At 43.2% G+C, this 13,091-nt stretch overlaps 1 protein-coding gene and 1 long non-coding RNA gene across 5 annotated transcripts in view; one reads left to right on the top strand and one right to left on the bottom strand.

The window, feature by feature from the left end:
- Positions 1–13,091, bottom strand: part of XRRA1 (X-ray radiation resistance associated 1) — a 63,475-nt gene that overhangs the window by 10,430 nt on the left and 39,954 nt on the right. For 3 of the 4 annotated variants that reach the window (XM_038568624.1, XM_038568622.1, XM_038568625.1), the window contains 4 exons: positions 11,256–11,296; positions 7,759–7,884; positions 1,129–1,222; positions 267–382 (listed from right to left, as the gene is read on the bottom strand). In XM_038568624.1, the coding sequence (XP_038424552.1) occupies positions 267–382; positions 1,129–1,222; positions 7,759–7,884; positions 11,256–11,296 (377 nt within the window). The remainder of the gene's footprint in view (positions 1–266; positions 383–1,128; positions 1,223–7,758; positions 7,885–11,255; positions 11,297–13,091) is intronic. The other variant, XM_038568623.1, reaches the window with a different exon arrangement.
- Positions 8,095–10,707, top strand: LOC102154016. The gene is made up of 3 exons (XR_005375644.1): positions 8,095–8,156; positions 9,069–9,152; positions 10,524–10,707. It is a non-coding gene; the product is annotated as an uncharacterized LOC102154016 (long non-coding RNA).

Raw genomic sequence — 13,091 nt, 5'->3', positions numbered from 1 at the left:
CTTCAGACTGGTTTCTCCCCTACATCACAGCTCCTTCTTGGGGCCTCAGTTTCTCTGTAAAAGTTGGGGGTAGGATTCCATGACTGTTTTGTCCCTTCTGGGTTTATCTGTATGTAACAGATGTTGAAAGAAGACAATGCCAGTACTACAGACCCAACAGAAGGAATCCATGATGAGTGTGAGAGGGCACTCTCCCCAGGTCAGTTCACATCCATTAAGATGGGCTCCACTTCCTCCGGGCTTGGCAGTCCTGCCTGAGGACTTACCTTCCGAGAGTCCTTCCGAGGCATCAAAATATGATGCTTAGCTTTTACTATCTTCCTTCGAATCAAGTGGATCCCCAGCCGCTCCTGGAGGAAGCTTTTCAGCAGTGGAGGGATCCCTGGAGCCATGATGGGGAAGTACGGTTACTATCAATGGATATTTACTAGGGGCTTACTATGTGTCCAACACTGTTCAATCTGCCAGACATGTATTAACTTGTATCATTCCCACACCAACCCCAAGAGATAGGTACCTATATCATTTCCATTCAATAGGTGAGGAAACTGAAGCACAGAGAAGTTAAGAAATTTGCCCAAGGCAATAAGGATGGTGCAAAGCAAGGGTGAGAACTCTGTTGATGTCACACTAGGACCTAGGATTCTAATGTGCCTCCAAAGTGTCATGCTGATGTAGCATCCACTGCACCCATGATGCTCTGGGAGGGGAGGGCCTTGCACCCCTCACAGCTGGGGAGTAGAAAGTGAGGCCACAACAGACCTGTTCAACAAAGCTGGGAGTCACTTAAAGATCTCATGCAGGATCTAGCTAATTCTGTATTCCATTCCCAGCTCTGCCTCTTTCTTGCTGTGGGACCATATGTAGATCATGAACCTCCCTGGTCCTCAGTATCCTTCACTGAGCATGGGGACAATGATGCCTGCCTCACAGGGTTGCTGTCAGATAAGCTGGTACAGAGCAGGTGCTCAGCAGTGTGTTGTTCTCTCCATCCCCAAATGCACCATGAACTTTGTCCACCCATGACACAGAGCAGAGCCCAGGGCTCAGCATCGATGAGGTGGGGTTGAGGGTGCCCAGACTGCCCCTGGCCACCAGGATGGGGGTGCAGGTTTGTAGGCACCATACCTCGTGTATGGGCCACCAGAGGGTTGTTATGAAAGATGAGCTCGCAGAGAGACGGGAAAAGAGCTACTGGCAGGATGGCATCTTCCTTTGCGATCTGTAAGGAACACAGGGAAGAGCTTCAGGTCAACACTGCCCCACCTCTGTCCCAGTGCCACCAGGCCCCACACTGCAGGGCTGCGTGCTTACTGGGGCTTCAGTGCAGTCGGGTAAGTGATGCTGCTATGCTCAGACTCAGTGCTGGCCAGTGTCTATCCTGCAGTTTTACCCACTCACACCCACAGAATCAGGATCCTGTCTGAAATTCCACATTACTTTTCATATTTGAAAGTTAAGAATTGTTTTTTCTTCTCCACACCAGAAAGTTGCCTTGAAAGATGTTGGTGACAAAAAAGGAACAAAAACATGTAGATAGTGTCCCACAGGGAGTCTAGAAGTTTGGCAGGGCATAGACTTTGACCTGAGGATACAACGTGTCTGATACTGTGCCTTCCTCAACATAACCTCTACACACCCCACCAGCCCGTCAACAGCATTCCTGATGGTCTCTTTTGTTAAAGCCTGTCATGGACACTGAGCTGGGGAGGGACGGGGGACAGGCAGGTGGGGGGGGGGGGACACATTCATCTAAGGCATAAGCAGAACCAATGATAAGGAAGACCTCACATTGTCTAGACCCAGGGACTGCTCTACTACCATGAGGCCAGCCTCTGAAGGGTGAAAAATACCCAATCTTTGTTGAGCAGAGTGGTTGGAACACCCTTGGGAGGGTGCCTGTTAGCAGCAGAACAGTATCAGATGGGCCGAGGGTGGGGCAGGGGCCTTTCAGATGCCTGAAAGTTACTGGATCGGACTCAGGACCCGTGGAAGGCAATAAGGCCTGAGGACTGCGAGAGGGTGGGCTCTTTGGTTTAGCTTCTTCTGGAGCCCCAGTGGGTAGCACTCTATGCCCACTGGGCAATTAACCATTCATTCTCTTTCCTTTGTGTTCATCCAATCAGTAAATATTAATAAATGCCTACATATGCCAAGAACTGGGTTGGAAATGAGCTAAACAGCTAGAACTGTCCTCTAGGAGCACTGCCTAGTGGGAAACACACATTGAAATAGTAATGTGAAGGATGTAGCTCTACAGCTGTGATTGGTGCCACAAGAGAGGGTGTGTAAAATCCTAGGGTGATTTGGTCCAGGCAGGGAGATAGGGAAGGCTTCCCTGAGATTTGAAGGATGAAGAGGAGGTAGGGACACCAAAATCATTTCCTCTAATTTCTAGGCACACAGAGGCACACAGGTAGCCTATCTTCATGCCTCCCAGGCAGCTAGATACAATCATGTGATTCATGTTATAGGCAACCATGGTGAAAGGGATCATTTCTTGTCATAGCCCATTTGAAATCTCCTATGTGATCCTCTACATTTCTCACCCCTCTCCCCTGCTCAGCCATCTATCTACCAGATGCAGAGGAGTCAATAAAATCCCCTTAAAGTCCTATGGGATGACAGAGCCACAGCCAGGAGTGACCTGGGTCTCTGGAAGATCATGTTTGAGGCCATCAGCCTACCTGGAATACTGACAGTGGATTTTGTGAAAGCAAGAAATAGACTTCTACTGTGTGAGGTCACTGGGTATTTAAAGTGTGTGGCAGCAGTTCATGGTGCAGTGAGTGCTCCTTCTAACATGTTCCATGCAAAGAACAATGTGTGAAAGGCCTCACAGGAAGGAGGAGGAAAGCCTGTTGGAGGGACGTAAAAAGGCCGCTTTGATTAACACCAGAGGGAAAATAAGGCTGGAGATGCAAATAGGGACCAGCCAAAAGCTAGAAAGATCTTGGTCCCTGGGAATCTATTACATGGATCTTCAGAAATATGAGGACCTAAATAGGACAAGACCTGGTCACAGATTAGATGCGTGGGATAAGGAGGGATGCAAAGGAGAAACATTAAAGACGACAGCCAGATTTTGGCTTGAGCAAACTGCACCCACGATGGAGCTATTCTCTAAGATACAGGGAAATGGAAGAACCTCAAATTCGAAGATCATTAATTCACTTGGGAGACATGTACTTCGGAGGTATCTTTGAGACCTCCCAGTAGAGATCCAGGGAGGCAGTAGATATACTGGCCTGGAGTATACAAGAGGGTTTGTTTTGGAATTATAAATTTGTGAGCCACCATTCATGGGCCAGTGGGCATGTGAAGCTATCCCTGGGGAGAGAGTCCAAAGTGAGAGGAGAGAAGGGACCAGGAGCAGGCCTCAAGCAACTCTAACTCTAACTCAAATCCTCTAGGTCAGGATTTGACACACCTTTTCTGTCAAGGACCAAAGAGTAAATGTTTTAGGCTTTACAGGCCATACCATCTGTGCTGCAACTACTCAACTGTGCTGTTGTAGCATAAAAACACCCAGAGACAATTCATAAATAAGTGTGATGGCTCTTTTCCAACAAAACTTTAGTTACGGACTCTGAAATTTGAATTTTGTATAATTTTAATGTGTCATGAAGTATTATCCTCCTTTTGATTTTTTCAACCATTTAAAAATCTAAGACTCAGTCTTAGCTTAAAGGCTATACAAAAACCAAGGTCAGCAGATAAAGCCTGTGGGACAAATTCATCCTCCCATCTGCTTAATAAAGTTTCATCGGAACACTGCCACGCTCATCCATTTACATATTGCCCTTTGTGCTACAAGGACAGAGTTGAGTAGTTGTGACAGAGTAATATATTTATCTGGCTCTTTATAGAAAGCGTTTGCTGAATTCTTATCTAGACTCTAGGGAAAGAGGGAAGGAGGATGAACCTACAAAGAAGTTTAATATATGTTGATAAATAATTATAAAATGATAGTTAAAGAGGGTGGGTGCAGTGTCTCTTATATGTAAATCAGATGGTCAAGAAGCACTCAAAACAGAATGGGGGGGGTTAAATTTAATTTTGTCAGGATACAAAATCTAATCATCTAAATCAGATGGGTAAAGGGCACCTGGATCGATCAGTGGTTGAGTATCTGTCTAACTTTGGCTCAGGTTGTGATCCCGGAGTCCTGGGATTGAGTCCCACAACAGGCTCCATGCAAGGAGCCTGGCTCTCCCTCTGCCTATATCTCTGCCTTTCTCTCTGTGTCTCTCATGAATAAATAAATATATAAAATTTAAAAAAACCCAAATCAGGCGACTAAAAAGTTGAAGACAGTTATAATTAAAACTGATAGTTAGGGGTGCCTGGGTGGCTCAGTGGTTGAGCATCTGCCTTTGACTCAGGTCATGATCCCAGGGTCCTGGGATCAAGTCCTGAGTCAGGCTTCCCATAGGGAGCCTGCTTCTCCCTCTGCCTATGTCTTTCCCTCTCTGTGTCTCTCATGAATAAATAAATAAAATCTTAAACAAAAAACAAACAAAAAAAAAACCTCAAGTAGGCATGCAGAAAAATAGAGTATTGCTCCTCTCCTAACAACAAGAAAACAGAGAATAACCTATAACATCATAACTTTTGTTGCATCTAACAGAGAGCTAGGGTCTCAGGGCAATTATGTGGACTGAAATCTAAGGAAAGAAAGGCACCTCCAACAAGAGATGGGACACGGACACTGGCCCACATGTGGCAGAACATGGGAGGAAGAAATGGCAAGTGCCATATAAACAATTGGAAGAATGAGTTGCTAAAGGCTAAGTATGGGCTAGCACAGGAGAAAAGAACTCTCAAAAGCTGCAGACAGAAGGAGAATTCATGGCTACTTATATGCAGAAGACTGGAATCAGGGAGGAAGACTGGAGAAAGCTGTCCCTGGGGTGTAGGCCTGGAGGAAGAGGGCCACTGCCACTGTCAGAAAGGCACCCCTCTCCCTAGGGAACAAAAGCCTGAAGTTTCTTTTCTTTTTAAAAAAGATTTTATTTATTTATTCATGAGAGACACACATAGAGAGGCAGAGACATAGACAGAGGGAGAAGCAGGCTCCCTGCAAGGAGCCTGATGCAGGGTTCGATCCCAGGACCCCAGGATCATGACTTGAGCCACCCAAGACTGAAGTTTCTGAGGGAGGTCAGCAATCCCTGTCAGGCCCCAGGTCCTGCATCTGGGAGAGGGAAAAAACTAAAACCTGCTGCTCCCTGGGTAGTGGCAGGAAACCAACCTGGGCCCACTGCCTGACAGGTCTCAGACTGCTTGCAGAGGGGTGGGACTGTTGAGAATGCCCATCCTTAAGACACAGGAACCCAGGGTCTACTTAAGAGTGGGGCTGGACCTTCCCTTTGGCCCTCTACCACCACACAAACAAGCACAAGGTAACAAGTAAAAACAGTCTCCTGCTGGGCAAGAGGAACTCTAGTGGTTTAGTGGAGATAAATCTTCCTGAAGTACAGGAGCACAGGGAAGGCTGCAAGCTGAGGACAGAGCAGGAACACAGAGAAAAAACATTCTGATATCCCAGCAAGAAACAACTATATGCTGTCCCAAAGAGACAGACTTGAAATACAAAACTGTAAAGAGGTTGAAAGTAAAAGGACAGAGACTATGTAAATAGCAAGCATAAGAAAGTTGTGTATCTATATTAAAATCAGGCAAGAAAAAAAAATCAGGCAAGACATACATATATCAAGACAAGAAATTTTGTTCGAGGCACAGGGAGACAAATCATAATAATAAAAGGATCAACACATCAGGCAGATATAAAAATTCTAAGTGTTTATGTACCTGGTAGTGAAACTTCAAAATACATGCAGCAAAAACTGACAGAACTAAAGGAAGAAATAAATAGATTCACACAGAGAGTGGAGTTAATATGTTGCTCTAGATATTGGTAGAACAAAGAGACAAACAATAATACAGAAATGATCTGAGTTATAATACCAACCACCTTAACTTAATTGATATTTATAGAACACTATTTTTTTTTTTATAGAACACTATTCCCTCAAACTCCAGAATACACATTTTTAAGAAGTGTATACAGAACATTTACCAAGATAGAATATAGGATTGGACATAAAACAAGTTTTAATAGATATCAGAAAAATGAAATCTTTTTATTTTATTTTGTTTTATTTTTATTTTTTTTAAATCTTTTTTTTTTTAAAGATTTATTTATTTATTCATGAGAGACACAGACTGAGAGAGAGGCAGAGACACAGGCAGAAGAAGCAGGCTCCCCACAGGGAGCCCAATGCGGATCGATCCCAGATCGCAGGATCACGACCTGAGCTGAAGGCAGGCGCCCAACCACTGAGCCACCCAGGCATCCCAGAAGAATGAAATCTTACAGGTTATCTTATCTAACACCAAAATAATTAAAGTAGAAATAATAAGACATCTAGAAGATCTCCATATATTTGGAAATGAAGCATTTCACTTACCTAAACAACTCATGGGAAAAAGAAGAAACCACAACAAGAATTTTAAAAGTTTAATAGAATGAAAGTAAAAACACAAATCATAATTTGTAGGATGTAGCGAAAACAGTACTTAGAGAAAAAGTTTATAGCTTTATATGCTTATGTTTAAAAGAAGAAAAAGGTCTAAATCAATGATCTAAAATTATACCAGTTAGGAAACTAGAAAGAGAGGAACAAATTAAACTCATGTGAGTAGGACAGAAATCAAGTTATGAGCAGAAATCAATGAAATGGGAAAACAGATAAGTAGAGAAACCCAATGAAATCAGCAGTTAGTTTTTTTTTTTTTTAAGTCAATAGAAGAGACAACTTCTAACTATTTTGGATCAATAAAAGATACAAATGACCAATTTCAAGAATAAAAGAGGGACTCATAACATATCTATGGTCCACTTATTACTGACAAGGGTGAGAAGACCATTCAATGGGTAAAGAATAGTCTTTGATCAATGGTGTTGAGGAAACTGCATATCCACATACAAAGAATGAAGTTGGACACCTTTCTCACACCACATATAAAGATAAACTCAAATGGGATCAAAGTCTTGAATGTCAAAGCTAAAATTATAAAACTCTTAGGAAGAAAACACTTGGGAAGTATGGCTGTACCAACTGCTTGCCTTAGAAGGAATGTAATCAGAGTACCTGCTGATGCGGTTTATAGAAGTCAATCAGCACATGGATATTGGAAAATATGTTAACACAAAACATGAAGGAGAAAGATGTTAAATTTGTCCCATGGACTTTACATCTGCTGTTCCCATAGGCTAGAACATTTCTCATTTCACTCTTTCCTCACACTTCACCTCACTAAACCCTTCTCTTAAGAACCTTCCTTGATCCCAAATATTAGGTTAAACTGCCCTTGTCACACTTTATAGTACTGTAAATTTCTTCAAAACATTAAGCATGCTTATAGCAAGACCGTTTGTCCTGTATCAGTCTTCCCTATGGGTGATAAGCTCCAAAAAACAAGAGGCCCAATCTTTCTTTGCATAGCTATATAGCTATATACCTCGTACATAATATAGAGTCTGGCACGTGGTATTCAATAAATATCTGTGACTGAATGGATGGACTCCTGCCCTGGCCTGCACTCTCTCCACTTCCCTCACCCTGAGAATTCTAGAGCCCACATATCTGTAATACTGGGAATTGTAGGGTTGACCTCAGGCCAGAGCACATGCATCCCAACCTCCCAACTGTGCCCCTGAGGAAATTGGTAGAGAAGCAAGAGAAGAATCACCTTGTTGTAGGCCAGGCTAAGGTACCTCAGCTCTGGAAAGGGCGGGGCCAGCGTCTGGTTCCTGATCTTCAGTGACTTCACAGGAAGAATCTCGAATATGGGAGGAAATGCACGTACCTTGGTTGCCTAGAAGGAAAAAAGGCCTATGTCAAAGCGTCCTGCTGATAACAAGCTAAATGCTGCCAAGGGTCAGCAGACCCTTCTTACGGAGGGTGATGGAAAGAATGACCACTCTAGAGAGGCTTGGCTAAAAGAGACATCTAGGATCGTAATGGGGGATGTTACCAAAGGCCCAGAGTTCTGGTTCCAAGTTCTCTGAGGTCACATAATGAGCTAGTTCTCTGGCACCCAGAGTTCCAGTTTCAGGTTCTCTGAGGCCAAATGATAATATAGCAGAGGTATAGACATCAGAAGCTCTTTTCTTCCACCTATCACTTTCTGTATTATAGCGGCTTATTCTGAAATGGCCCTTCACTACAGTTGGGCTAGAATTTCTTTAAAAGGCAAAGGGCAGTGTTTGCATTTTATTTTACTTATTTTGTTTATGGATTGTTTTATTTTTTTTTAAGATTTATTTATTCATGAGAGACAGAAAGAGAGAGAGAGCAAGAGAGAGAGAGAGAGGCACAGACACAGGCAGAGGGAGAAGCAGACTCCATTCCATGCAGGAAGCCTGACGTGGGACTCGATCCTGAGTCTCCAGGACCACAACCTGGGCTGAAGGCGGTGCTAAACCGCTGAGGTACCTGGGTTACCCAGATTGTTTTATTTTTAAATAATCTCCATACCCATTGTGGGGCTTGAACTAGCAAACCTGAGATCAAGAGTTGCACACTCATCCAATTGAGCAGGTGCTTGCATTTTAAAGGGGGCTTTTCCTAGTAGGAAGGTGGAAAGCACAAGAGACCTGAGCCTTGAGTACCTGCTCTGATGGGCTAGTTCACATCCTACAATGGAGACTTTTCATTCCAGAATAAACCAATGGTTAAATCTTGGATGACTTCCAGCAAGCCTTTGGACCTGAACGTGACCTGGTATACCCAGGTCACTTATAAGGTCGTGGTTTTTTTTAGCACAACCCAGCCTGCATCAGGATCAACATGTTTCATTTAGCATAAAGTAGAAGGTACCGGGTTAACCATGCCTGACTTGGTTCACTCACTGATTCCTTAAGCTAGATGGGACCAAAAGAAGTTACAGGGTAGATGCTGGGCTACTAACTGGATGCAAATGAACTAGATTCTGTTCTAAGCTCCATTCATTGCTGTGTAATCTTGAGCAAGTCACTTAAATTTCACTTGTTCATTCAGTGAACATTAGTGGAGCACCGACTTGGAGTTACATATTTTGTGCCCTCCTAGGGTCCAACTTGTATACCCACATGAATGGGGCAGGTGAGTCATGGGTGAGTAAAACAAAAACTAGTGATCATGCTTGGGAATTTCTATAACTCTCCTCTCCAGGCGATCCAAATGCAATCTACAAGAGGCCAGAGTAGAAAGTGGTGGCAGTCTGGGAAGGCAGTATCCTCCACTGTGCAATTCCCTATTTGGAGCAAGTCTGTGAGACCCGGAAGAGGGCGATTCAGACTGTAATACAGAAAAGAAAGAGCCAGAGAGTGAGGCTCAGTGGTATCTAGCACTATCCAGGGGCATAAGTGTCCTGACCCGAGGGCATGAGGGATACATACACACCTGACTTTTACAAAACAAGGCCACTACAAGTCTCAACCATCTAACACACTGTCTACATTCTCAGATGCCAGAGAGTTGGGATCTGAGCACTGAACAACCTACCAATTGTCTTTGACTTTTGTGACAGACTGTTTAATGGTCACAAGCTTCTCTGTTCCATACGTATGACCTTCGGCAATGTGACCTTGGTGCTCCTCTCATTCAGAGGTGGAGTCTGTATCTCTATGCCCTTGAAACTAGACTGGCTGTTGTATAATAAAGAATTTGTCTGGTCTTTGTCCCAGGTTTTTAGCACTGAGCTTCCAAAACTCTTGGAAATTCCTAAGTGATAGGAATGCCTTTGTTATCCATGAGCCCTGGGTTCACACTTAAACTTATGCTAATGAGATGATTCAAGATGGGGGCTGGCCGCACCTGAAAGACAACCAGGTGATTAGAGAGCTGGCATTTTTGAGGCAGCCTGACCTCTGGGGAGGGGAGGGAAGGGCTAGAGATTAAGTTCAATCATGTGGCCAATGGTTCAGTCAGTCATACGTATGTAATGAAACTCCAAAAAAGCTCTGGACACTGAGGCTTGAGTGAGCTTCCTTATGTGCTAGGAGGGTGACAAATCCTGATTCTACAGTGAGAGGGCACAGAAGCTCTGCATTTGGGACCCTCCTAGACCTCACATTATGCAACTTTTCATTTGGCTGGTCCTTACTTGTATTGTACCCTTTAAAGCTGTGATCATAGAGATAGTGCTGTCCTGAGTTCTATGAATTACTTCATAGTTCACCAAATTATTGAGCCTGAGAAATTGGTGTGAACTCTAGAATTTATAGTCAGTTTGTCATAAGTGTGGGTAGCTTGGGGACTCCCAAACTTACAGCTAGCGTCTGAAGTGAGGGCAGTCTTACTGGGGACTGTGCCTTTAATTTGTGGGGTCTATGCTACCTCTAGGTGGTGAGCATCAAAACTGTACTGCCTTGTCATACTTATGACTTGCTTTGACCAATAGAATGTGGCAGAAGTGCCATCATTTGACTTTCAGAGCCTTGCAATTCACCCCTGCCCTTCTTGAACCCTAAGGCCACCATGTTGTAAAGATGTCCATAATAAAAAGACTCCGTATAGATGCCATGCCATACCAGCTGTCCATGAACCCAGGCCCCAGTGAACCAACCAGCTGCACGAATGAGCCCTGGCAAAACCAGTGGAACACCTAACCAGCCCAAATAATTGTGAGAAATAATAAATTGCTATTGTTTTAAATCAGTAATTGTTGGATTGGTTATGTGGCAACAGTTAATTGATATAATTTCTCACCCAGTTTTATCTGTGGGGATATATATATACTGAGCTGCTTCTCAAGGACGCAGGTTGACTAAACGTGTAGTTGCACTTCTTACTGAAAATAAATAAATCAACAGCACATCAATCCCTGTGAGCTTGGTTAGTAAGCATCTAACCCTGAGAGAAAAACCAATTTTCTGTGCAGACAAAAATCAAGCATCTAAACCTGTGACACTAAGGATTAGACCCTAGATGGTGGTGTATTTGGTAAGGATCAGTCCAGTTTTGGGGGGCTCTTACTAGGCACTCTTACTAGTGCCAAGGCTTTGTCTTGGTTGCAGCCTCACTTCCATGCCAGCTTGATCACTTAAGGCAGCAACCATTACTACTCGGTATATACCTGTTCAATGAACGTGCTTTTTCAGTGTGATATATATAAATGCCTTTCATGGCTTCAGTAGCTTACTTCTGTTTTTTAAAATTAATATTCTAACTCAAGGACACAAATATAAAATAGGCAGTTCCTACCTCTGAGGTTGAAAATCCAGGGTAAGATGAGAATACAACCTCTGAAACAAAAGAGAAACAAAACAAAGGTTGGTGAGAGCACTGACTGCCTCCAGAGAAGCTGGCATCTGGGTTTCCCGGCCACTGTGTACAGGAGGGTGACTCTAGAGGGGATCTCATTGGTCCTCCTCTCTGAAGCTAACTGGGAAGGGGAGTTCGCTGTGGTACTTATCAGGTAGTGAATTGCACTTAGAATAAAATAAAAACTCCTTCGCCAGGGGACGCCTGGGTGGCTCAGTGGTTGAGTGTTTGACTTTGGCTCAGAGCGTGATCCCAGATTCCTGATTCCTGGGATTGAGTCCCACATCGGGCTCCCTGCATGGAGCCTGCTTCTCCCTCTGCCTGTGTTTCTCTCTCTCTCTCTCTCTTTCTGTCTCTCATGAATAAATAAAATCTTAAAAAAAAAAAAAGAAAACACAAAAAAAACATAACTCCATGGCCAGGCCTCTGAGGCCTGATCTTGCTGATCTGACTCCTGCCTACGTCTCCAATCTTATCTCAGGCCACCCTACTCTATTTCAGCCACATTGACCTTCCTTCTGACTTTGCAACATGCCAGCTCTTTTGTGCAGGCAGACAGTATTGATCAGAAGCAAACCAACTGTCTTAGAAGAGAGAAATGTATATAAAAGATATTCTGCCAAAGGACTTGAAAATAACCTTTGCTATGTTAGTAGAAATAGAACGTATTAAGACAGTGAATTCAGGAGAGATACTAAGAATAACCAGCAGCACAGTAGTAAGGAAGAGGCTGTGGAGTGATTTCATTCTTGGCACCACTGGGATGAGATGAGCCAATAAACATCTGAGTTCAACCATAAATCAAAGCATCTTCTTGAACTGGATCCTGCGTAGGCACTAGTCACTTTTGCCTTGGCTAATGGGACCCCTTCCACATGTTAATGATATTATACTGATATAAGTTACATGAAAATGAAGTAAACAAGAATAGGGATGGAGCATCACATGACCCAAATAGCTTCTCCTATGACAAGTGTCTAGAAAGGATTGGAGGATGGGACAAGGAACAAAGTAGAAGTTAGAAAGAAGATGGGCCATGGTTGCAAGTGTGGCTGCTAAAAAGTAACTCCCTAGGGAGACAGCCCCCATGTCTAGAAAGATGAGCCACGGTATACTCTACCTGAACGTATATCCTTCCTCTCCCTATGATCAGGTTAGAAAGGTTACTGGATACAAGTTCAAAGTTTCTATGTACTAGCAACAAACAAGCAGAAATCATTGACAATAGCACTGAAAAAGGCCAAATACTTAAGAATAAATCTAATGAAAGATATGTAAGACTTCACCACTGAAGACTACAAAGCCCTGATGAGAACAATTTTTAAATGACCTAAAACATGGTGGAATATATTGTTTTAATGCATTAGAAAACTCAATATTGTAAAGATGTCAATTCTCTCTAAATTGGTCTATAGGATCAATACAATTCTTTTATTTTTATTTTTTTAGAGAGAGAGAGAGTAGCAGAGGAGGGGAGGAGAGGCAGAGGGCAAGGGAGAAAGAGAATCTGAAACAGGCTCCACACCCAGCACAGAGCCCAATCTCACAACCCTGAGAAAATGACCTGAGCCAAAATCAAGAGCTGGACACCTGACTGAGCCACCCACATGCCCCTGATCAATACAATTCTAACCAAAATCCCAGCAAGATTTTGTGTGGAAATTGACAAGCTGATTCTAAAATTTATACACAAATGCAAAGGCTTTATAATAGCTAATTTTTAAAAAAGATTTTATTTATTCATAAGACACAGAGAGAGAGGGCAAAGAGACATAA

Source organism: Canis lupus, chromosome 21, assembly GCF_011100685.1.
Source record: "Canis lupus familiaris isolate Mischka breed German Shepherd chromosome 21, alternate assembly UU_Cfam_GSD_1.0, whole genome shotgun sequence".
Lineage (NCBI taxonomy): Eukaryota > Metazoa > Chordata > Mammalia > Carnivora > Canidae > Canis > Canis lupus.
The sequence above is the reverse complement of the archived record's forward strand: the minus strand, read 5'-3'. Positions and strand labels throughout refer to the sequence as shown.